At 40.2% G+C, this 20,911-nt stretch overlaps 1 protein-coding gene across 2 annotated transcripts; it reads right to left on the bottom strand.

Moving 5' to 3' along the window:
- Positions 1–66: 66 nt before the first annotated feature.
- GNPAT (glyceronephosphate O-acyltransferase) lies at positions 67–20,910 on the bottom strand. 2 transcript variants are annotated; one of them, XM_027897843.1, is made up of 16 exons: positions 20,636–20,910; positions 17,029–17,220; positions 14,419–14,595; positions 13,714–13,843; positions 11,398–11,525; positions 10,851–10,926; positions 10,125–10,276; positions 9,904–10,034; positions 9,004–9,227; positions 6,735–6,980; positions 5,967–6,046; positions 3,456–3,596; positions 2,464–2,563; positions 2,277–2,370; positions 1,046–1,107; positions 67–754 (listed from the first exon to the last, which is right to left on the bottom strand). In XM_027897843.1, the coding sequence occupies exons 1-16, from the start codon at positions 20,870–20,872 to the stop codon at positions 711–713; spliced, it is 2,214 nt and encodes a 737-aa protein (XP_027753644.1). In that variant the 5' UTR covers positions 20,873–20,910; the 3' UTR covers positions 67–710. The 2 variants fall into 2 exon arrangements, with proteins under 2 accessions (XP_027753644.1, XP_027753645.1); XM_027897844.1 differs by having other exon boundaries at positions 17,029–17,217.
- Between the last annotated feature and the right edge of the window lies 1 nt (position 20,911).

The raw sequence follows: 20,911 nt of genomic DNA, 5'->3' as shown, positions 1-20,911 counted from the left end.
CTTCGGGTCTGTAAGGGGCACCGCACGGTGAGCGATGCGAAGGGGGTGGAAGAGATGACAGACTGACACGTTAACGGCGCTGCTTTAATTCAGTGTTTAAATATAACATTCATGAAGTAATTAAAATAATGCCAAGTTGCCTTAAAAAAACAAACAAACAAACAAACCCAATCCAAACAAAAAAATACCAAAACACAAAATGCAACACGATTAGCAGTCCTGGTTATTGCCCAAGGTTTGATTTGTGCTCTTCATTCCTTATGAATGCCTTGCCTTGCATTTAGCCAGCCCGCAATGGATTTTTTCTAAATAATAATTTTAATAGTAAGTCTTTCAACTCTCCATTACATTTTCATATCCATGAAATATTTGAAACCAATCACATTCCTTGTTATTAGTCTAGAAAAATGTATTTAGGTAGCGATTACTGTTCACATCTCTTTAAATATTTATCGTTGAAAAAAAAGAAAATGTTTAATTTGTTTTAAAAAACAAAAGACAGTGAGGATACAAATGCAACTCTATCCCTTACAGCAGCAACTCCTAAGCAGTCATGGAGAGCTGTCCAGCTGTAGAACACCTCTTTGCCTCCCAGCTTGCAGGCTAACTGGGCAAGAGGGGAACCTTGCCCGCTCCCGTCCCTGCTCCAGCAGGGCAGTGGTCCGTGTTCTCAGCAGGCACTTACATCCACTCACAGCATCAGGAACCTCTTAGAGTCGTGCAGCCACAGGTTTCTGTACAGGTATCCGAGCATCTAACAAAAAAAAAAAAAAAAGGTAAACACTTCTGATCAACTTGCTATAAACACCATGCCATTTAACTACTTGGTCATTGGGTTGAACAGTATGTGAAATAAAGAAGGGAGATTCAAACCTGCAGCCAATGACACTAGAGAAAGTATTGTAAAAAAAATATTACTAGGATTTTTACACAGTTAAATCTATGGAATTACTATGGAAAAAGCACTACATCGAATGTATGTGCATTGTCCAGAAGTAATTTATAACTTGATAAGCTCTCTTCACAATAATTAGACAACACCTACCAAACATGTCCAGGATTTTACTAACAGCTTCTTGATTTACATTGTAAGTGAATCCATTCGACCTATAGTTACAAGAAAAAAAAAGTTTATTCAATGAATATTTCTTATTCCAGTCATTTCCACACAAATATGAATTAAACCTGAATTAAAACATTTTCATAATTACATACGATTTATATATCAATATTAAATTTAAGGACCTGTCAGACTTCTACTCAAGAAGAGTTATGCTTTCTTTATCCTTTCTCTTGTTCACAGTCCCCATGTCTCCCTCTTCCCTCAATTTTAACAGGGCACATTTGCAGGAAGAGAACAACTGTTTGTTTTTAATCATACATTTTTCAAGACTCTCTGAAACCGAACCAAATATTCATGTGGTGTCAAATTTTGTTGCATGCAATTTATTCCTTTTACTTGAAAGGGGAATTTAACTCTAGGTATCTGTTTAGCACAGTGCCGTGGCAGAGGACATAACAACTACAGTACTTTGTGTACTTATCAAGAGCGTTACAAACCTTAACCTATTCATTTCCTGAACAGAGGCACATAAGGAAGTATCTCAGGGTCATCACCTGCCAACGATGTTCTGTGAAACACTCAAAACACTGCAGGGACTTCCTTGGTCATACTTTTAAACACAGTAAGAAACACCACAACACAAATTAACTTGATAACACAATACTGTGCATCACCATACTTTTGTATAACAATGGTGGATTTTAATCTTGGGCCTTAAAAACTATGAACTGTGTTAAAAGACTTGAATGATTAGGCTTTCAGTTAAATTGCTTTGAGATGTCAGTGGTGAACTCCCCCAAAGCTAGCAGTATTCCTGACTTTTGCTTACATTGCCTGGCAAGGCTTATTGTAACACACAAAGTAACTCCTGTGTAACAACACTCAGCAGTGCTGTTCTTTCTGCTTATGAGAGCCTTGAGAGAAAATCTGAAAACCAAAAGGTAAAGGGAGTCAGAAGCAGCCTACTAGTAATTTTGTTGCTAGGTCCTACAGGAGTCTTTTCGCTATGAGGATGTGCCATCCTACTTCTACGTGTACAGAAAGGACTACCAGGTCTTCACCACGATTCCAGAAATCCAGTCAACCACTATCTGACTGGTGCTCAGGCAGCTGGGGTTCTGCTATTTTGCTTCATACTAAGAGTTCAGACATTAGGAATTGCCACTAAGACTACAGGCTGACTTTTACAGACCAAGAAGCTAATGTTGCTTACATTTTCTTTTTCTTCACAGCACCTAGTTGCACAAGAGCTGCTAAGGCATTTTTCTGCATGTCAGAAGACAGGGCTTCATAACACTGCGTAACGCCTACGGAGACAGCGGAAACACAATTAAAATTTTTATAATTTTCTATTAACAGGCTACTCTTGTAAAATCATACCGCATAGCAAGGGTACACACCCTTCTCAAGAAGTTGAAAAACAAAGTTGCGGACTCCAGGTATAAACTGCTTCTCAGTAAATGCTTCTTTCATTTCCTTTGAGAGGTATCTGAAAATTAACTAAAATTTTAAAGAAAATTAGCATTCCTTTCTTTTTGATTGTCAGCTTGTTATGAATTACAAACAGACATGTCCTTGTGAGTATTACTATTCCACTTTGAAAAATGTAGGTGAGGAACTCAAATGGTTTGCTGCATAGGGTATCTGAAAGTTTTATTACCGTTTTACAGGTAAGAGAATCCCAATATTAAAATAAGGCTCAGTATTTCTATAATAGTTACCTTAGACATTAATTTAACATTCCTGTTCTTACAATCAAAACCAGTTTATTTTGTTAAAGCAATATGTGTTTCACAGATGGGAAAACTGGGCAAATCAGTACAGTTTGGCCCAAGTCACATACCAGATCATTAACAAATTCCAATACGTTAAACATCTACAGTCCCACCAATCCTATGCTGAAATACCCAAAATTTTAGCCTCCTGGGTTTGTATACATTGCTTACTATGGGAATGTAAGGGTTTAATCTCTTTAAAACCTTGGAAAACCAAAAGAATTTAAAGACGTACAGACGTAATTAATTACTCCCATAAAAGCTATCAGACAGGAGATGCAAAATCATTTCCACACCTGGCAGGACAGCCCACATAAAATGAATTAAGCAAGAGCTCATCGTAAAAAAGAACAATGAACTTGGTAGCAGCACATTCCCCATGAAGCTTATAAACCTACAATGAGCCATCACAGACAGTTACTACTTTAGTAACTTGGAAAAGGCTGAGTCAAAAGCTAAAATCAGGAGAGGGTGGTGTTTTACTGCTATTTTTTAACTCTTGCACTCGCTCGCCATGAAAACAGTCACTATTTATACTGCAGAAGTATCACAGCTCTCCTAGTTTCCCTATAAAACACAGGAAAAAAAAAAAGATCATTTTCTGGAGGGCAACATACCTGGTAACCTTCCACAAAAGGTCTGAACATAGCTGACAAGAAAGACATAATTGCACTTCCTTTGTCAGTAGGGTAGATCTCCTGTTGACTCGTTTGAATGGCATCACATTTCGTGAGCAGAAAACATCCTTCCTCAAAATCCTGGGTGAGAGATGCATAACTGACATTTTAACACTTACAGGAAGTCCATTTCCCACAAAATTAACAACAGAAACCACAATAGGGCACGACTTCCATTTCTGAACTCAGTTCTCAAGAGACTTGGAACAATATTTTCCTATCTACCAAAAATACCCTTACAAAAAGGCAGTGGGAACATGTTCTTAAACACAGCAGTATCTCGATGCACAGCAGGCCTTGGCACAAAGAAAGTGGTTGTGGTTGCCATTGCAAAATCCTCCCTCAGGATTCTGTCAAAATAGGGTCAGGTTGTCTGATTTAATTTTTCTCTATGGGTATTTCTTTTTTGGTTATCTATTATTAAAGTAAAGGTTTGCCTTTATCTCATGTCCACTGTTTGCAATAAATGATAATACAGTTCACTGACCTGCCCTCTACCAAAGAGACAACAAAATGGCCAAGAAGTTTACAAATTATGTAAATGTCAATGACGATACCATTTTACTGCCAATATGGGCATAAGGGGGAGGGGATACACACACAGATAACACAAGGGGATGGCACACAGACCCGAGAGACACATGAACAAACAGAGGGGTGGGTAAGAGGTTGCTTAACATTACAGCAACTCTTTCATCTGTCTCCAGTAAAGTCAGCCATAGTCAGCCACCTTCCTGCTTGCTGCTATGTTCTGCCACTTCCAAAAAGCTACAAAATAAAAAAAGCTACAAATAAAACTAAACATAACTGTGCAATCAGCCTTTTTTAGAAAAAGCCTAATTCTCTTCTATATAATAATCGATAAGATTTTAATATAGTCACAAGCCTTAAATATTATTAGAAAAACTATGCTTGTCTCTTTTCTAATGCAGGAAAGACCACAACTATCACCATCAGATATTTGGTCTCAGCATTGACAAAATTCCCATGTAATTTAAAATCCAGACAAGAAACTCCACATGGACTTAAAAATATATATTGGGTATGATGTTGAATCAGTTTTTTTACAGATAAGCCTGTTCTCACCTGCATTTCAAGCTGGCTGGACCAGAGCCAGCTCCAACTCAGCAAGTTTGTGTACAAAGTGACAGAGCAAGTCCTGCAGAGAGCAAGTGCTGCCCGCAGTTTTCCCACTTTGCCTGTGTCCAGCTGTGTTAGGAGAGCACACAGGCACACTTAGCTCTGTAAAAAGGCAGTACACAGCAACAGTACTGGCTTTGTCTGAGTTGATGGTTGCATGGAGCAGGAAGTAGAATGAGAGGAAACTTCTCTTCAAACAAACAGGATGCAACTAAAGGTTCCCTAAGACTCTAAGAGAGACATTGCTATGCCATTAGGAAAGTTCTCACTTCAAAAGACTTCACAGGCTGCATCCCTCATTGTGGTCACAGTGTACTACCTGACTCTCCACAAGACAAAAGCCAGTAATAAAAAGTTAAAAGGGCTTAACTACGAACCATCAAAATACTGGAAAAAAAAGTTTACTAATACACTGGAACATCGAAACTTTCAGAGTTCAAGGCCTAAGAGGAACATTAGCCATTGTATAGACACTACAGGAGCAGATACTGCCATGCTGGGCAGTCAAGGAGATGTGGGTATAGAGGCACACTCAAACAGCTGAGGCACCGGGTGTCGTCAGGCCTCTGGTAGCCCAGCCATCACAGAGCACACATATGGAGCTATACAAAACAACTGATCACAGCAGCAAGAGAAGGAGTATAATCACACAAAGTACAATTTAGAATTGCATACTCTATTTGTCAAAGATAACGGCATAAACCAGTCAGTCATTAAGTGGTATAATGCCTATAGTTTCACTTCCACAAAGAGCAGCAGTGCCCCTCTGCTACACAGTTTGCAAGAGGTTTTAGAAAAAATTATCCTAGTGTACCCTCAACAAGAATTCCAGTTTTGTTTCTGTGCTGACAGAACAGACTCACTCTGTGATAGAATTCAATTAAATCTACATTAGCACTTTTTTCTTCACTGCCCAAGGTCACTTTCATAACTGCAGAGCAAGAAGACAGTACTTACACTTCATTTAAAAGACTGCTTTACATATATTTTTATATCTGTGCTGGAAGACTGGAAGGGAAGACTGGAAGCTTTATGCAAAAAAGCCAGACTTCTACTATAGTTCATTTTAATTGTTCAGAATTGGGCAATTTCAGGGATAAAAAAAGATTGCATATGCAACCTTGTGGATTCAGACTACATTTTGCAACTAACCAAATGATCTCCTTTTAAATTCTCCCTCCCACTTACAGATCAAGGTGATATCACCGTAGGTGTTTATTACAAAGCACTTGTTTGGCAGAGCCCTGAAATCAGATGCTATTTTAGTTGGCTGCAACTAAATCAGTATTTTTATAAAATGAATGTTTTTACCTTCAATGAAATGCCAGGAAAGAAGATGAATTCATTAGAAAAAACATCTCTCAAGAAGCTGAAGCAGCTATAAACTTCCTCTGGGAAAAAAATTGTAAAGTACTGTTGTTTAAAAACTTATTTATAACAAATAATTTAAAACATGCAAGTGAAAAGCCATTTACTCCTTATTTGAGAGAGTACCTACTTCAAATAAAGTATGGACTTGACATTAAAAGCATACATGCATACATATACAGCAGAAACCACAACAGAACAGCAAATTCAAAGTACTTGATTCAACTGTTAACAAAAGGAAAGAGCAAGGGGTTGTAGCTTTTCAGAAAATGCTTTAAATGCCACGCAATCAGATGCTGCAAAAAACTAAGGTATGAATTCTGCAAAGTTTCTTCAAGTACCAAGTATTGAAAAACACTTAACTACTCCAGAAGCAATAGCAGGAAGAGAAGAAAGACTGAGAACCGACTGTGCTGTATAAATGCATGAGTTGTGCGCAATTTGGAACCCAGGAACTGAGATCAGCTCACCTTGCCCCTGCCCTCTCAGCACAATATACATACTCTCAGAAGTATCAAAAGGCAAACAAACAAAAAAAGACAAGCAAATAACCCACATGTTCCCCCAACATATCCACCTTAAGCCATGGGCCTTATCCCAAGTATAAAGGTCTCAAATAGCTCCATCTAGCAGTCACAGGAACCTCAATCTCCTCTCACAGCTGATGGCACAAGGAGCAAAGACAGCAGATTCTCAAGAATCCAAACGTACCTTTTCTGAAGCTGGGTGTCATCTGCAAGGCAAGTGCCACCAGAGATGGACGCACAAACACGTTCAGCAGCTGGTTTCTGTACGTGGCACACATGAGGATGGCCAGGGCACGCTTGAAGACGATCTCCCCTACAGCTCCATCTTCCACTCCTTTGTCATTCAGGACCACGTGGCCATCGACAAGTTGAGCAACGTTGGAATGCAGGGTGAGGCCAGACAGGACTGCTTTTTTGGCACACAGGTTATCTAACAGGAAAATGCAACACTCAGGAAGATGCAAAAGGGAGAATAACTCTACTGAAACAGCCTAAAATGCTCCACTCATTCATTAAGTTTTATCACTGAAGACAAATTATTACACCAAACATTCAGTTGGAGAGATGTTCCAAAATAATTCATACCAGGAATGGGCAGCCTAATAGTAGGACATAGAGAGAACTAATTCCAGACATTTCTCTAATTAAAACACTTTAAATTCAAACGCTTTAATTTCTTCCACTTGCTAACAATGACAAATGTTTCTTTTGTCTCTGGAACAACTATTCTGAGCCTCCAAATAAAAAAAAGGAGAGATCTGTTTGATGAGTACATTCATCAGTAAGGAAATGGAGACCGTAATTCTGCTTAGGCATTTCTGACAGTACAAGTTTGCATGTTCACAGCACCATAGGCATATCACATCAATATAGCCTTTGACTGAAGAAAACGCCTATTCTTTTCTTTTAATACAGATTCAGGTAGAGTCTCCTTGCATCTTATTTACTTCTTTAGTCTACTTTATTCCAGTTTTGCTAAAGCTCCCGAGTTTCTCAATGCAATAGGAAGCAGAAGTCTGAGCAAGTCATTCTGCAGTTCCTGTTTTGAATATAAAATTTCTAACAGCCAAGCAAATGTTCTGCCTGTAACAACCAATCTGCATCACAAAGGAAGAAACAACTAGCTGTTCAGAGACAGAAGAGTGGACAGGGTACTTGTAATTGCTGACATCACCAAATTAGCCTTTAAAATGTATTTATTCTTTCAAATTATTGACAGTACAAACCAAAACAACAAACCCTGTTTCTATGCAGCTGATGCCTCGAGCACATCCAGCATACTCCAACAAAATCTGCTCAGTTGTTGTCATTCCTCTATTTCATTACCAGGTCTATTTGTTATTCCCTGACTATATCACAACCCTAGCAAAACACATGCTTATTCACTGTTGCAAAGAAAATAAGCAAAATAAATAAGCAAACCTGAATGTGGTGTGTTGTTCAGTCTACTGTGCAGTAAGATTCTAAATGTTGTTTAAATACTGCCATGAAATTCTTGCTTTTACCAGTCTGGCAGACGCGGACCTTGCCTGCCTTCCCTGCAGTGTGGATCCCTAAAAGAAGTGTTTTTCTTCTGGAAATGACAGAGTTGTGTTATATCAGTAGCTTGCTCCTATTTCTTTACTGCAGTAGTGGAAAGGGATCCTTGCTTATATACAGGACTAAAACAGCAAAGATCCATGGTTTAAGTCTCCCTGCAGTGAAAAGGTAAATGTACTTGCATTACACAATATTTGTCTTTGCTACCTTTACTACTTACATCCCGAGGCTCTAGAATTAATTACCTGACTCACCCTGGCTCACAGACGGAAGTTTAAAACAGAAAATCTGAAAGGACAATCAATATTTCAGTAGCCAACATATATATATTTAACAAAATAGAGTGGGTGTGTGTAAGGTATAAGTATATAAATAAAACTACCAAAGAAGCCCTCCCCAAAAAGTCATCACTGTTTCTGGAGATTAAGTTAAATTTAAAAATTAACAGACAACTGAAGAGTTTTGATTTTTCTCCCCCATTTGTTTCCCCTAGTTCTTTGCCACAGTAACAAGTTACATTACAGTCAATATCAAGCAGTAAATGTAGCATTACACCAAGTTAACTGCTGCAGATCAGAAAATTTCCCGTGACTTCCATAGGGTTCAGAAAGACAGACAATTGCCAAATCTCAGTACTCTAATACAAGTACCTTATAATTTCCCCCTGCTTCCACAATTTAGGATATAACAGTAAAATATCTGTTCTGCTTCCACCTAAGAATTTTTCAAAGTAGCATCTTCTACAGATCAAGTCAAAACCTCTCAGGTTTCAGCATAATTTTTAGCATACCCTAAAATCCATTTACAACTCTGAGAAAATGTTCTACGAAGCAGTCACCATACACTGCTTCCACAGAAATCTAGTTTATCCTTCATAAGCAACAAGAGGAACAGAAAACACTTTTTGTGCATACCAGGCCATTCAATGAATCCTCCAAAAGTCTGTGTTAAGCCTTTAAGCCACAGGGTCTTTTCTATTAGAAGTTCAAATTCCATGGCTGGCAAATTCTGGAGCAGGAGAGCAGCAACCAGCACCCATGGGCTCAAAACCATGTTTTCTATTTGCAGGAGCTCCATTTTATAAGCTACGTCACTGACAAATTCTTGGATATCCTCTGATGGCTTTTGGGGAAGATGCCTGAAAAGAGTAATGCAGTTCAAAGTAAAGAGCTCCAAAAACTGGAGTATAAATCACACCCTCCTTCATTTTTTCCATATTGCTCCTAGACCCATAACTACTATACAGCACCTAACATCTAGAGGGATCATTCCATCTCTGTGCTATGCAGGCAGAACTATAGAGCGAAACATCAGTAGCTTCATGACAGCACTTGAAGCACAGAACTCTGTATTGATGCTGTACATTTGATGTTTTCCAATAAAATTCAAAAGCATTATGTTTTACATAAAAAATTGCAAAAGCCACCCAATCCAGTCACAGCTACAGCTCCCTACACGAGGTCACTTAACCTTTTGCACAAATAAAGCAGGAAGGGAGAGAAAGGCAGAAATTGTAAGTGGCAAAAGCACTGAATTCTCAGAACACAGAGCTTTGCCTGGCTCACGCGTCATCATTAAATTTTATAATGGCATCTTCTCCACACAAGGCAAAGCCACACAAGTAACAACCCATTTCAGAAACACCCATTCGCAAGCACAATAAGCCTCTGCTAAGCCAAAACAGTTTGTTCAGTCAGATAGAGGGAGACAAGAGAAAGTGAAAACAAAGTACAAGAGAACATCTTAATTATTTACATAGGTGAGGACTAGAAAAATGTTTTTTTCTGTGCATACACCACGGAAAGATGCAGTACCTGGGAACCAAATTGTACGGGCACCGATTGATTCTCCCAGATGCCAATGTTCTAAGGGACACCGGTTGGCCAACGTAGATATGAATGGTACCAAAATTGTCACTGAGGATCCTTCTGGCTTTTAACAACCCCTATGAAAATGGGAAGAGCAAAACTCAAATGTTGGTGCTACAGGGTGTGTATACATCCACTTATGTCCTGTTCTTAAGGAATTTACATACAGATGTGGATTCTTTGGGCTTTGGGACTCCTAGGAGTTCATATGCATAGAGAGATTCTTCTAATATCCTCTCATAGCTGATGCTGATGGGAACTAGGTATGTGTCAAAGACTTCACGTTTAAAAAAGGGTTCCATCACAATGCTGAGAAGACCTGTAAATTGGGGAAAAAAAAAAAAAAAGTGAATCACCTGTCCTTTTCAAAGAGGGAAAAGAACTGCAATTTAACTTTGAAAAGGGTATCTTTGCATTTTAGAAACTGCTAACAGGTGTGCACTGTGTCTGTTCTCTCTTCAAGCCAGCAGATGCACAAGACATTGCCCAAGCTTTAAAACAGAAGATAAATGGGAGCAATGCTTTTTTCAGCAGACTGCTCTGTGCTCACACAGTATCTTCCTTCTAAAGATTCCCCATTACTTTTACAGTTAGATGTCAGTATTTCTCTGCTGGTCAGGACATGACTATTTTCTAGGAAGAAAAGGGTGAAGAGTAATTGAATTAAGTACACAATGGATCAAAGGGAGCAAAAGCAGTAGAGTGCAAGTGACGTATTACTGCTCTTTGTATGACCTTAGAACTCCAACCATAATGCTTTCCAGTACTCTGACAGATTTCCCCAGTTTCCCACTACCGTAACATCCCTTTTTATCTGAAGAGCTTACAAAGCACATACCCAGTAATTAAAACACTAATAATAATAACAAATTCCACATTTTCAATAAACCTACCAAATTTTGGAGTCAGAGTCTTGGCAGTGCGGCTTCTAGTCCCTTCAAGAAAAAATTCAATTGGGGCATAGCCACTCTTCAAAAGTAAAACAAACAAAGAAGATGGTCAGAAAAAAAGTTCTTCTTTATTGCCCACAAATAGTTTTAAGTACTTCAAATGTAAGTTATTTTTCTTAATGGAGGGCATGCATGTCTAACTTCATTCATCTCTATGCCTTTATTCATCCACTGCATTTGCCACACCATATAGTTAAATTAATGAAAATATTGTGCCTGTCATGAGATATGGACACACAATCCAAAGCAACTGATAAGCAGTAATTTGTTTATCACTTACTGCTGTAACTGATAAACTTACTGCTGTAAGTTTATTACTACTGTAATATCAGAATGCACACATGGTCTTCACCTACAGCAATTCTGACATAATCAGATCACCATGAAGACTTTCAATCACATACCAATAACAGCATCCTGCACATTTCACATGAATCATTCCAACAGTCCTTCTTAAACACACATTTTGAGAGTTCAGTAATTTATTTACCCGTAACATTGTTTTTACATATTCAGCAAACACTGCCCAGTAGAGTCTGTTCCCACCAAAGGAGCGTCGCATAAAAAAGGCACCTGCCCTTCGTAGCAGCTCACCAACTATTTTCATTCCTAGGAAATCTGAAAAGCAATCAGATAAAAACCAAAGCCACACAAACAAAATTTATTGATTTATATCACCCAGCAGAATCAACCATGTTCTCTAATACACTGATTACCAGAGCACAGAAAATCTCTTTCAATGATTCCATTGTTGCCAATATGGTTATATTCTTTCAGATTGTCTAGCAAGACTCACGCAGGCATGACTGGCATATTATAATATGCTTTCAAATTTTTCTGGTAAGCTGAATTCAATTAGAGCAATTTATTTTCATGATTTAGATGGCCAGAGTTCAACCATAATAAAGACTGAATTTTTGAAGTACATTGTCTCACTCATTTGTAGAAAAAAGCAGTTACTATTGAATGTATCCTACAAGACACAGAAATTATCTGGCCAGTTAAACTATATTAGATCATTTACGATCCTGAATCATCACGTTGAGGGACGTATATCAAACCAGCTAAAATTTTTTGTAAGTTTTTTAGTTTTAAGGAATGACAGTCAACGCTGAACTTGTCAAAACCAAGAAACACTTAACATTAACAAATTTCTTAAGGAAGCATTTAAAATAAGTAAAACAGCAGCTGGCCATGTGCCATTTCAACATCCTTGCCACCTCAATCCATCAAATACTTGAGAACAGTTATTCACTAAGATAAATTCACACTTCTAGCTGCAATGCTGACAATTACTGCCTTGAAGACATCGTAGACACCAGAAATGTGATCCTGGCACCAGCTAGATCCCTGCTAATGTACTGTATGAGGATTTACCAGTGTTATGGACAACTGTTTACCTTCCCTTAGCTAATCCCCACAGATCTATCTGCATGCTACTTGAGGCCAAGTGATAATTAACAAAGCAAAGGCACTTAAGACCTATACAGGGAGAGTGTCTTTCCACTCAGGACAAGTACCCCTTTGAGAGTGAGTTTGTAAACCACATCTTGTGAACCTCTAACACGATATGCAGGAAATACAACTGCAACCACAGAGAACTGTATTTTCTCCAGAGGAATTTAAAATAATACACACATGCAACATCAAACTGCAAGCCCCTAATTCTTTAGAACTTTGACCCTGAAGCACCCAAATCACTTAAAAAAATGTTAATCATTAAAAAATCCCTGTAAACTAAACTAATAGTACCATAGATACCCTTTTGAGGCCCAAAACTCAAAAAGACTCTAATCCAAGTCAGCAAAGGATTACACCAATACCTATGACAGCACATGAGCAGATTTTCAACAATGCATGACACAATAATGCAACACTTTGATCAAGGCAGCTATGAGACACTGACTTCCAAATTCACCAGAATATAACCTGCATCACCCAGATGCAAACTCAAAGACCAGGGAATCTCATCTTCCACAGCAAGTATATTCTCCCAGATTCTGCTAGTTTTCTACTGCTCTTTCCAACCTCTTGACTGGAAAAGTAGACTACAGTAAAGCAGTAGATTCCCAGATCTTTGCTAGCTTACCTATGCATATTACAGTGCTGCACCAGACCTTGAGGTGGTTTTCTCCCTGCTTAGAAGACCTGGTCGATAACTGAGACTTCCAAGATCAGCATCCCAGTTAAGTGCTGACAGAGTCCAGGTTTTCAAAATGCACATTAACTCAGAACACATTTACTGTTCAAGTCTTCAAGAATTGTTTCCCACAAATATACTGGCTTCGTCTGCTTTAGAACTAAGTATGTCCAAAATCCTGACCTCTGACATGAAATTTCGCTTCCCAGCCAGCTCTGCTCTCAGCATGTCACAGAACAGTTCTGCCAATGCTTCAAGAGAATCAGTCACAGTGGCAACAAGCACAAGGTGGCTAGCACTTCATATCTGGCTACTATGACTGCACTTAAAACTGTACCAAGTATCACCAGAAGTTCTGCATCCACAGTAGCTCTTGGGCAAGTTTTTGTCTGTTCCCAGGCAGTAAAAGCAACAGAGAAGTTGTCTTTGCAACCCTTATCTTTGCCCTAGCCTTGGGTCTATGGATGGGGCACTTCTGGGTGAACCTGCTATGAAAAAAAATTCAGCACCAGTGAGAAGCTTTCAGACATTGTAAGCCTCTCACCCAAGGAGGCTTTAACAAGACATATTTGGAATTGATGTTAAAAACAAATACTTGTGCAGCTACCATACCCCTTGCTACAGATTCTCTGAATCCTGAAAACATTGATAAAAGAACATACTTGCCTATTCCTGCAGCAATGACAGGCAAAGCCAAATCATAGGTATATAGCAAATAAGACAGCATCAAAAAGTCTACATAGCTTCGGTGACTGGGCAGCAGTACAACTGGATGCTCCTGAATGGCGTGTTGCAACTGAAAAAGAACAGTGCAAACAATATTGTTCCAATATTTACCGACTGACTGTTGAAATTTGCAAACGTAGACTTTCACTGGGCTGAAACTGATTTGTTTGAGGGTGTTTTTTCTGTCCACATACTCTATACCTTTTTCAGCACGGAATCCATAGAAAATTTGGAGCAATTGTTTCCAGACTAGCAACCTGTGGTTCACAGGTATCACAGGACACAAAAACCAGGGCCACCCCATTATGTAATATAACATTATGTTTTCAGGTAAAAGTGTTATTATTTTACAGTACCATACAGAAAAGACTCTCTCAGTGGTTGATCACAGGCACATGGTATTCCTTACCATAGAAAGCATTTGGAAAACGTACAAAAACTCCTGACGGCTGTTTGCCTCTAAAATACTTATGTATCATGTCTCTTTCTTCCCACGGTTGTTAAGAAATGCAGTAATAAACACAAGGACAGTAATTTTTTTTTTCCCAAAGGGTATTTTTCATATTTTTTACTTGAAGATTAGAGATCTTGTCTAAGCGATTGGTATGAAAATATTGTAACTTTTTCTCCCCCACCAGTACTCACTCTCTGCATTCCTTCTTCATTCACACAAACTCTCTGGAAAAGCTGTTTAAATATTTTGCTCAGAGTAAAGGCAAAAAATCTGACAGCTCCTAACTGCATACGGTGGCCCATTTCATCCAGGATTTCCATGGCTTCTTCTTGAATAATATCAGGTGATTCTCCCATCTCTTTGGCTAACTAGAGAGAAACAAAACAAACAAAACAGCAGTGAGAAGTTGTTCCCCTCCCCTTGGGCATGCACACCATTCTAACGTGCCATAACTACAATGGCAGAACTATTACAATAGTCCACATATGCAATAGGTGTTTATCTTATTATACAGAATCTGTTTGGTGTCTGTCAACAGGAGAAAGCCAAGTGAAAGCCGCCCAAAAATCAGTCATGGGCTTAGATGGCAGGAGGAAGAGTGTCCAACGATTTTCCCCCCCCACACCAAACACACCATCTGAGTGTTTTAACTTGTAGCATGTTCAGAGGAGATTTAAGTTCAAAGAATGTTTCCTATACAATACGTCTAAAGAAGGCTGTGTGCATTTTTCTTTGACTAGTAACATTTAACCTACATTTGCAGAGATATTCACAACGGAAATATTTTAAGTGCATTTATGGAGAATCTCAGCCCTGTCACACTTCAATTTCTTTGTAATGTATTACTTTAGCAATGGGTAGCTGAATTGCATACAAAGCACTGTCTCTACCAACTGTGCATATTAATGATCTTTTTTCTGTTGCCATGCACATTCCCTTTAGAAGTTTCTAAAAACAGATCTAAATAACGGACATTCCTCCTATTTGATACTTTGAATCTGGAAATATTTAATTCAAAAGTTAAGCCTTTTACTATTACAGAATAGGGAACGTGACTTCTGCTGAACAGAGAGGAGGAAAGAGAAGGAATGGTAGAAGAAAAAGTCACCAAAAAAGTCACAGCTCTGTTTAGAAGCCAGCACTGCTTACCTATTATTTCTATTTTGTGACATATGTGAAAATCCATCTCCTCCAACCTACCTCCATATACCACCTTATTATCATATCAACTGCTTCAGTTGTATTTTATTAAATGCGTTATCCTTCATTCTAAGTATTTCCACATATAGCTTTAACTGATTACTTTAAATGCTTAAAGAAGTCATAAACTGCTTCCACTTCAGCCTAAGAAAATCAATCTCACTTAGGAAGCCAAAACGTTCTTCTTGTTATTCACTAGGGAGAGATACTGTTTTTATTCACAAGCAAAAGGACTACCACACAGATCACCATCCTGTGTGATTTAAGTGAATATCGACTACAGAACTAAGCACTTATTTCCCAAAATCAGGAATCAAAAAACCGGACCAGTGACATATAGCAAGCTAAAACAAACAAATGACCTTCCTTTTGAATACTGAACTTTAATAACCTCAACAATTTGGCACAAGAACAAATTCTAGTACGGCTCTGTAAAGCCGTGTAAACCCTGCTCAGGCAGGAGGGTCACTAATCGAAGACTGTTGGGCTCATTCCCAAGACAGTCTCAGATACTTTCAGTAATCTCTAGTGTAAGGCTGGTAACTAGGCTGCAATGGGAGGTCTGCTAAGCCCCTTCAAACACGTGATGCTAGCCTGGAAAATATCCATCAAAATCATTTTCCATCAAAAATGCAGCACTTCAGAAGAACACATCACACAAATGTCTTTCTGTCAAGTCCTCTTTAAAGTATTTTCTTTCAGTAAATCTTCTGGTGTCTCTAAAGTTGAAAGACTTTTTTGGATTTCATACTACTTAGCCATCCATGATGTGCAACAAGACTACTTCGTAGGACATTGTTTATTCTGTCATATCATAACAGATGCAGATATATAATTTGTTACACTGACCATTAAAATAAACAAACAGAAAAATTTTACAGTAGCCACTCACTCAGGACTAACCAGAACATCCTACATACTTCCATTCACTTGGAAGTATTTTTCATGAATACTGAAAACAGTTACTCTGCTAAATAGCACACACTCTTATTTCAGGCATTTCAATACAATATAAAATATCAGCCAATCTGACCATAAAATACTTTATTCATTACAAAATAGCAGCTGCCCTTCATCTTAAAACAAAAATATGGTTACATGTTAGACAGTGTTTCAAAGAATTACCTGTGAAATGTAACTCTCATTTTAATGAAAGTAGCATTTAGGACGGGTTCATAAATACATCAATAGCCTGTAAAATTACAATAACATATCCCCAAAGCACAAAAATATCGACTAAGAAGGAGAGTGCTTCTGTTCTTCACAGTGCTGCTTTGTGGTGAGGACAGTGGAATAGGAGTAGAAATAAAAGAAAAAAAAATGACAAGCACACTGGATAAGTTAAAGTGTTGTATATGCAAAATCAAAACATTGTTTCATGAATGAGCTATCTGACAGTTTTACTGGCAGTTCTACGATAAATCAGTATTTGTTTTTCCTGCCAAAAGAGTATGGCTCTCAAGTTACTCATTTACTGAACCATCTTCCAAGCTGCAGCTATCGTTTTGACAAGGTCAGCAATAATCTCTTTTTCCCTGCTGCCACACAAAGCTCGGCTGTGTTCACCCTACCTCATCTCACAGCTCAGTGACCAGACTCACCTGCTTGATAACATATCGAACTTGCTCTGACTGGAGAACAGCACTTTTAATAGCATTTGGCTTGCAAGGTGAAAGTCCCTTGTAGATCACAGGAGTATAACATTTCATTGCGTATCTCAAGTCACTGGACAACCGTCTTTCCTCCAAGATATCTTCAAACTCATCTCTTTTCTTTGATGTGAGATCTTTCTGCTAGGAACATACAAATGAAGAATGAGACACTGTCTTGAACCATTTGGTGATCTGCTTGGCTACAGCGCCAGAGTAATGGTATGTAATACGTCTGCAACATTTTGGGGTTTCCTTTTAGCTTTCAGTAACATCCTGTGAGTGCAGGAACAAATATTACCTTGAAACAGTGATCTAGAAAGAAACTAAAAAGAAAAACAAACAAACAAACAACCCCCCCCAAAAAAACACCCCAACCCTTTCCAACTGCGAAGATCCTCAAATCACCCTATGCCACATGTTACTTAATTCTGTCCAACCGGAAGAAGTTGAAGGAACACCTGGGCTTTTAAAGCTAAAGTGCCTTGCCTCCAGGCTCTCCATGATTAATAGGTATTAACTAAAACACCTTTGATTCCAACTCTCACAGCTTGATGAAGACAATGCCATGACTGACATTATAAAAACACAATCATCAACACAGAAAAAACAATCCCTGCTACTTAAAGTTGCATTTGGGACCTTGGTGACTTGTGGTGGTTTTCACAAAGCTTGGACGTAAGGTACATGAAACAGCCAAGCAGGAACAAACAAAAAAACCCAACACTGTCAGCCATGAGAAGATCAAAATGCCGTATGGTGCACACGAAGGTAAAAAGAGCACAGCCTCTGAGTAACCAATATCACTGCTAAGCAGGAAAACAACTGGCACATCAAGAAGAATTATCCATCTCGCTGCAGAAATCTCAAAGGAAAAACTCTTCCCCTTGAGTCAATAGATCTCTGCACTGGATAAAGATATCTCCTATTATGTCCTATAACACCACAGTTTGCATGAATGACCCCTTGGTCTTTCCAAGACTGAAACTGTATTTCTCTAAACTTCAAAACAGCAGCAGTAGCCACCAGATAAATAAGACTACTGGAGTAAGTCTCTACGAAACACAAATCTAAAAGTATAGCTTATGATCAAAACTATATCTATCAGAAGAAGATGTTAAAAATAAAAATGCTTATGTCTTCCTCCACAATACCACCTGAAGGGTAGCAAAGGCATCCTTCTCATTCATTCCACTTCTTCTTCCTATATGTCATCTGTACAGAACCAACCTGATAATGAAGAAATAAATCACTTTGTTTCATGGGCTCTTACAGTGACCTTTTCTGGTGCTGAGCAGAAAGCCTTGCCAGCAAACATGCAGGAGAACATCAGGAACAGATAAGCAAAATGCCCAGCAGTGGCAGCTGGGTTTTCAACCTTGGGAGAAGGAGTCAAGTTCCACTGCCAGCTGCCCACAGCGACATCAGCAACACTAACAGAGTAGTTGACATTTAAAGTAGAAAGCAAACCTTTAGTTACTGTCCATTTATCAACACAAAATAACTTGGCAAAACAAAACAAAAAGCTCAAATCAGGAATATCTCCACTGAAGAACGACAAAATTTCCTTCAAAGCCTCAACTGCATCAAAAGCCAAATTCGTTTCACTGGAGGACACAAATCCTACTATAATCTTTGACCTTCTCATGTTCTTTTCACCACACAGTATGGGCAAAAGGACGCTCTCCAAATTTGCCTATACCGTGTGGGGAAAAGAACATGAGAAGGTCAAACATTATAGTGGGATTTGCGTCCTCCAATGAGACCATCCTTCTACTGTAATCGCATTTGGTAGATTGTACAACTTTTCTTTCCAGTGCTGCATTTTAGAGAATTGCCCCACAGTAACAAACTCTCCAGGGACTTTCAAAACAATCCTATATAGGGTATTAAACCCAGGCCCATATTCATGTAAAACTTTTGGGGCTTTTTTTTCCCCTGTATGGTTTACAGCATTACAGTTTTCAATCTTCTTCCACAGCTTTAAACTGTTTGGTATTTTGCAAGAGCTAAGTAAGTTAAGAACTGTTAAGATGACTGGAAATAGTTTGTATTAGCCATCTGCTGCTGCTGACACCTTATATCAACCCTCTTGATTAAAAATAAATCAGAAATAAATCTCTTATGCTCTGTAATGGCAAAAAAAGAGATAGCTCAAATAGCAGCAGAAAATATTATTTGGCTCTAAGTGTACACTTACTTAGATCAGTGTGTGACCAATCAGTTCTCAGAAAATCTGAGCAAAATTTATGTCAATTACAAAAGTTTAAATCCTGCAATTTGCAACTACACAAAACCCAGACAAAGAAAAGCAGCACTCAGCATGGGCATCATCAGCCACATCAGCAGCCACTGCACTGCTACAGTCATTTCCCAACACTGCTCTGGTGAGCAGAGCTTTGCAAAGGCCACAGCCCAGTGAAAAATCACCTCTCTGCCTCTGCTCCTCATTTGATGTTTTCAGACTTGATATGCAACTGATTTCTCTTCATGGCAATAGTTGTTTTTATACCCTGTTCTAAAAGAGCACTGAGGGAGCCAAACCACAAACTTTGCCAACCACTAACCACTTAAGATTTATAACACTGCTTTTACACATTACAGCCAAGCCGCTGTTCCAGCTTCAATTGCCAACTGGTAGAGAGCACACTTAAAAACCACATTGTTGGAAACCTGGACATCAGAAAATTCAGTGACAGGCACAGTTACTGTGACACTGGCGAAGTACAGAAGCAAAAGAGCAGGAGCCTGGAGCTTCTCTGCTTCCATGTAAGTAGGATATGCAAGGTAATGATGGTGCTTGTGTTTCATTTGGTATACCAGAATACTGGCAAGAACTCAGAGAAGAGAAGTTTGGGAATCTCTGCTGAAACAAGGACTGATTTCCCTTTATCCCTAGTCCCGTTCTCCAAATGCTTGGGGGGAGATGGGGGGTTTGAGCACCCCGCACTCAAACCTCGTCTGAGGCTGGTAAAGGAACTGTAGGGAACAAACAAGGTCAATAAAGTCACTTCGACCATGTAACATGGGAAAACCCCTTTCTGCCACTCCATGCCCATGTCAATCTCCCAGTGCTGTATTCACCGTCGCTGGCAGGGCTGTTTTCTGCGGGGCTGGAACCCCGCGCAGCGCCCGGACACCTGCCGCCCCAGGGAGCCGCTCCGGGACACAGCCTCCGCAAGGGAGAGCCACGTCCCACCTTCCCCAACCCGGCTGGCCTTCCACAGCCGGCCTGAGGGTAGACGCGGCGCTCGGGATGGGGATCGGGAGCCCCGGCTGTCGCGACTGACACGACAGATCCTGCAGGCGCAGCTGGGGCAGAGAAGCGGGCCCAGGAAAGTGAGCCGGTAATGGAACCGCTCGGCCGCCACCCGCCCCTGCTGAGCCCGGGACAGGCCTCGTCTCTACCGCCGTAGCGCGGCCCCCGCTTCCCCGGGACCCAAGTCGGGGCAGAGGAGCAAGGGGGATCGCGCCATTCCGCTTCGGACTGACCGGCACCTCACAGTGGCTGAGGCAGCAACCTCTTCCCCGCAGCACCGCTCCCGCCGCCGCCGCCTACCGAGTACATGGGCGCCCCTCGCCGCGCCCGCCCGGGCGCCGCCGCCGCCGCTGTCGCCATGGTCCTGCGAGCTCCGCCGCGCCGCCCCGCGACCCGATCGCCCGCCCTAGCCCGCCGCGGTGCCCTGCCGCCCGCCGCCGCCTCCCGCGGCTCCCATGGCTCCGAGCCGCCCCGGCCCGGCTGCCAGGCGCGGTGCGGCGGCGGAGGGCGGGGGCACCGCGCCATGGGCGGCGCCATCCCGGGGCCGACGGGAGCCGCCGGGGATCACACGCCGGA

This window comes from Empidonax traillii, unplaced genomic scaffold (assembly GCF_003031625.1).
Source record: "Empidonax traillii isolate 1590-97213 ecotype Southwest subspecies unplaced genomic scaffold, ASM303162v1 scaffold563:size410408, whole genome shotgun sequence".
NCBI classification, from domain to species: Eukaryota; Metazoa; Chordata; class Aves; order Passeriformes; family Tyrannidae; genus Empidonax; species Empidonax traillii.
This window is presented reverse-complemented; position numbering and strand designations above follow the sequence as displayed.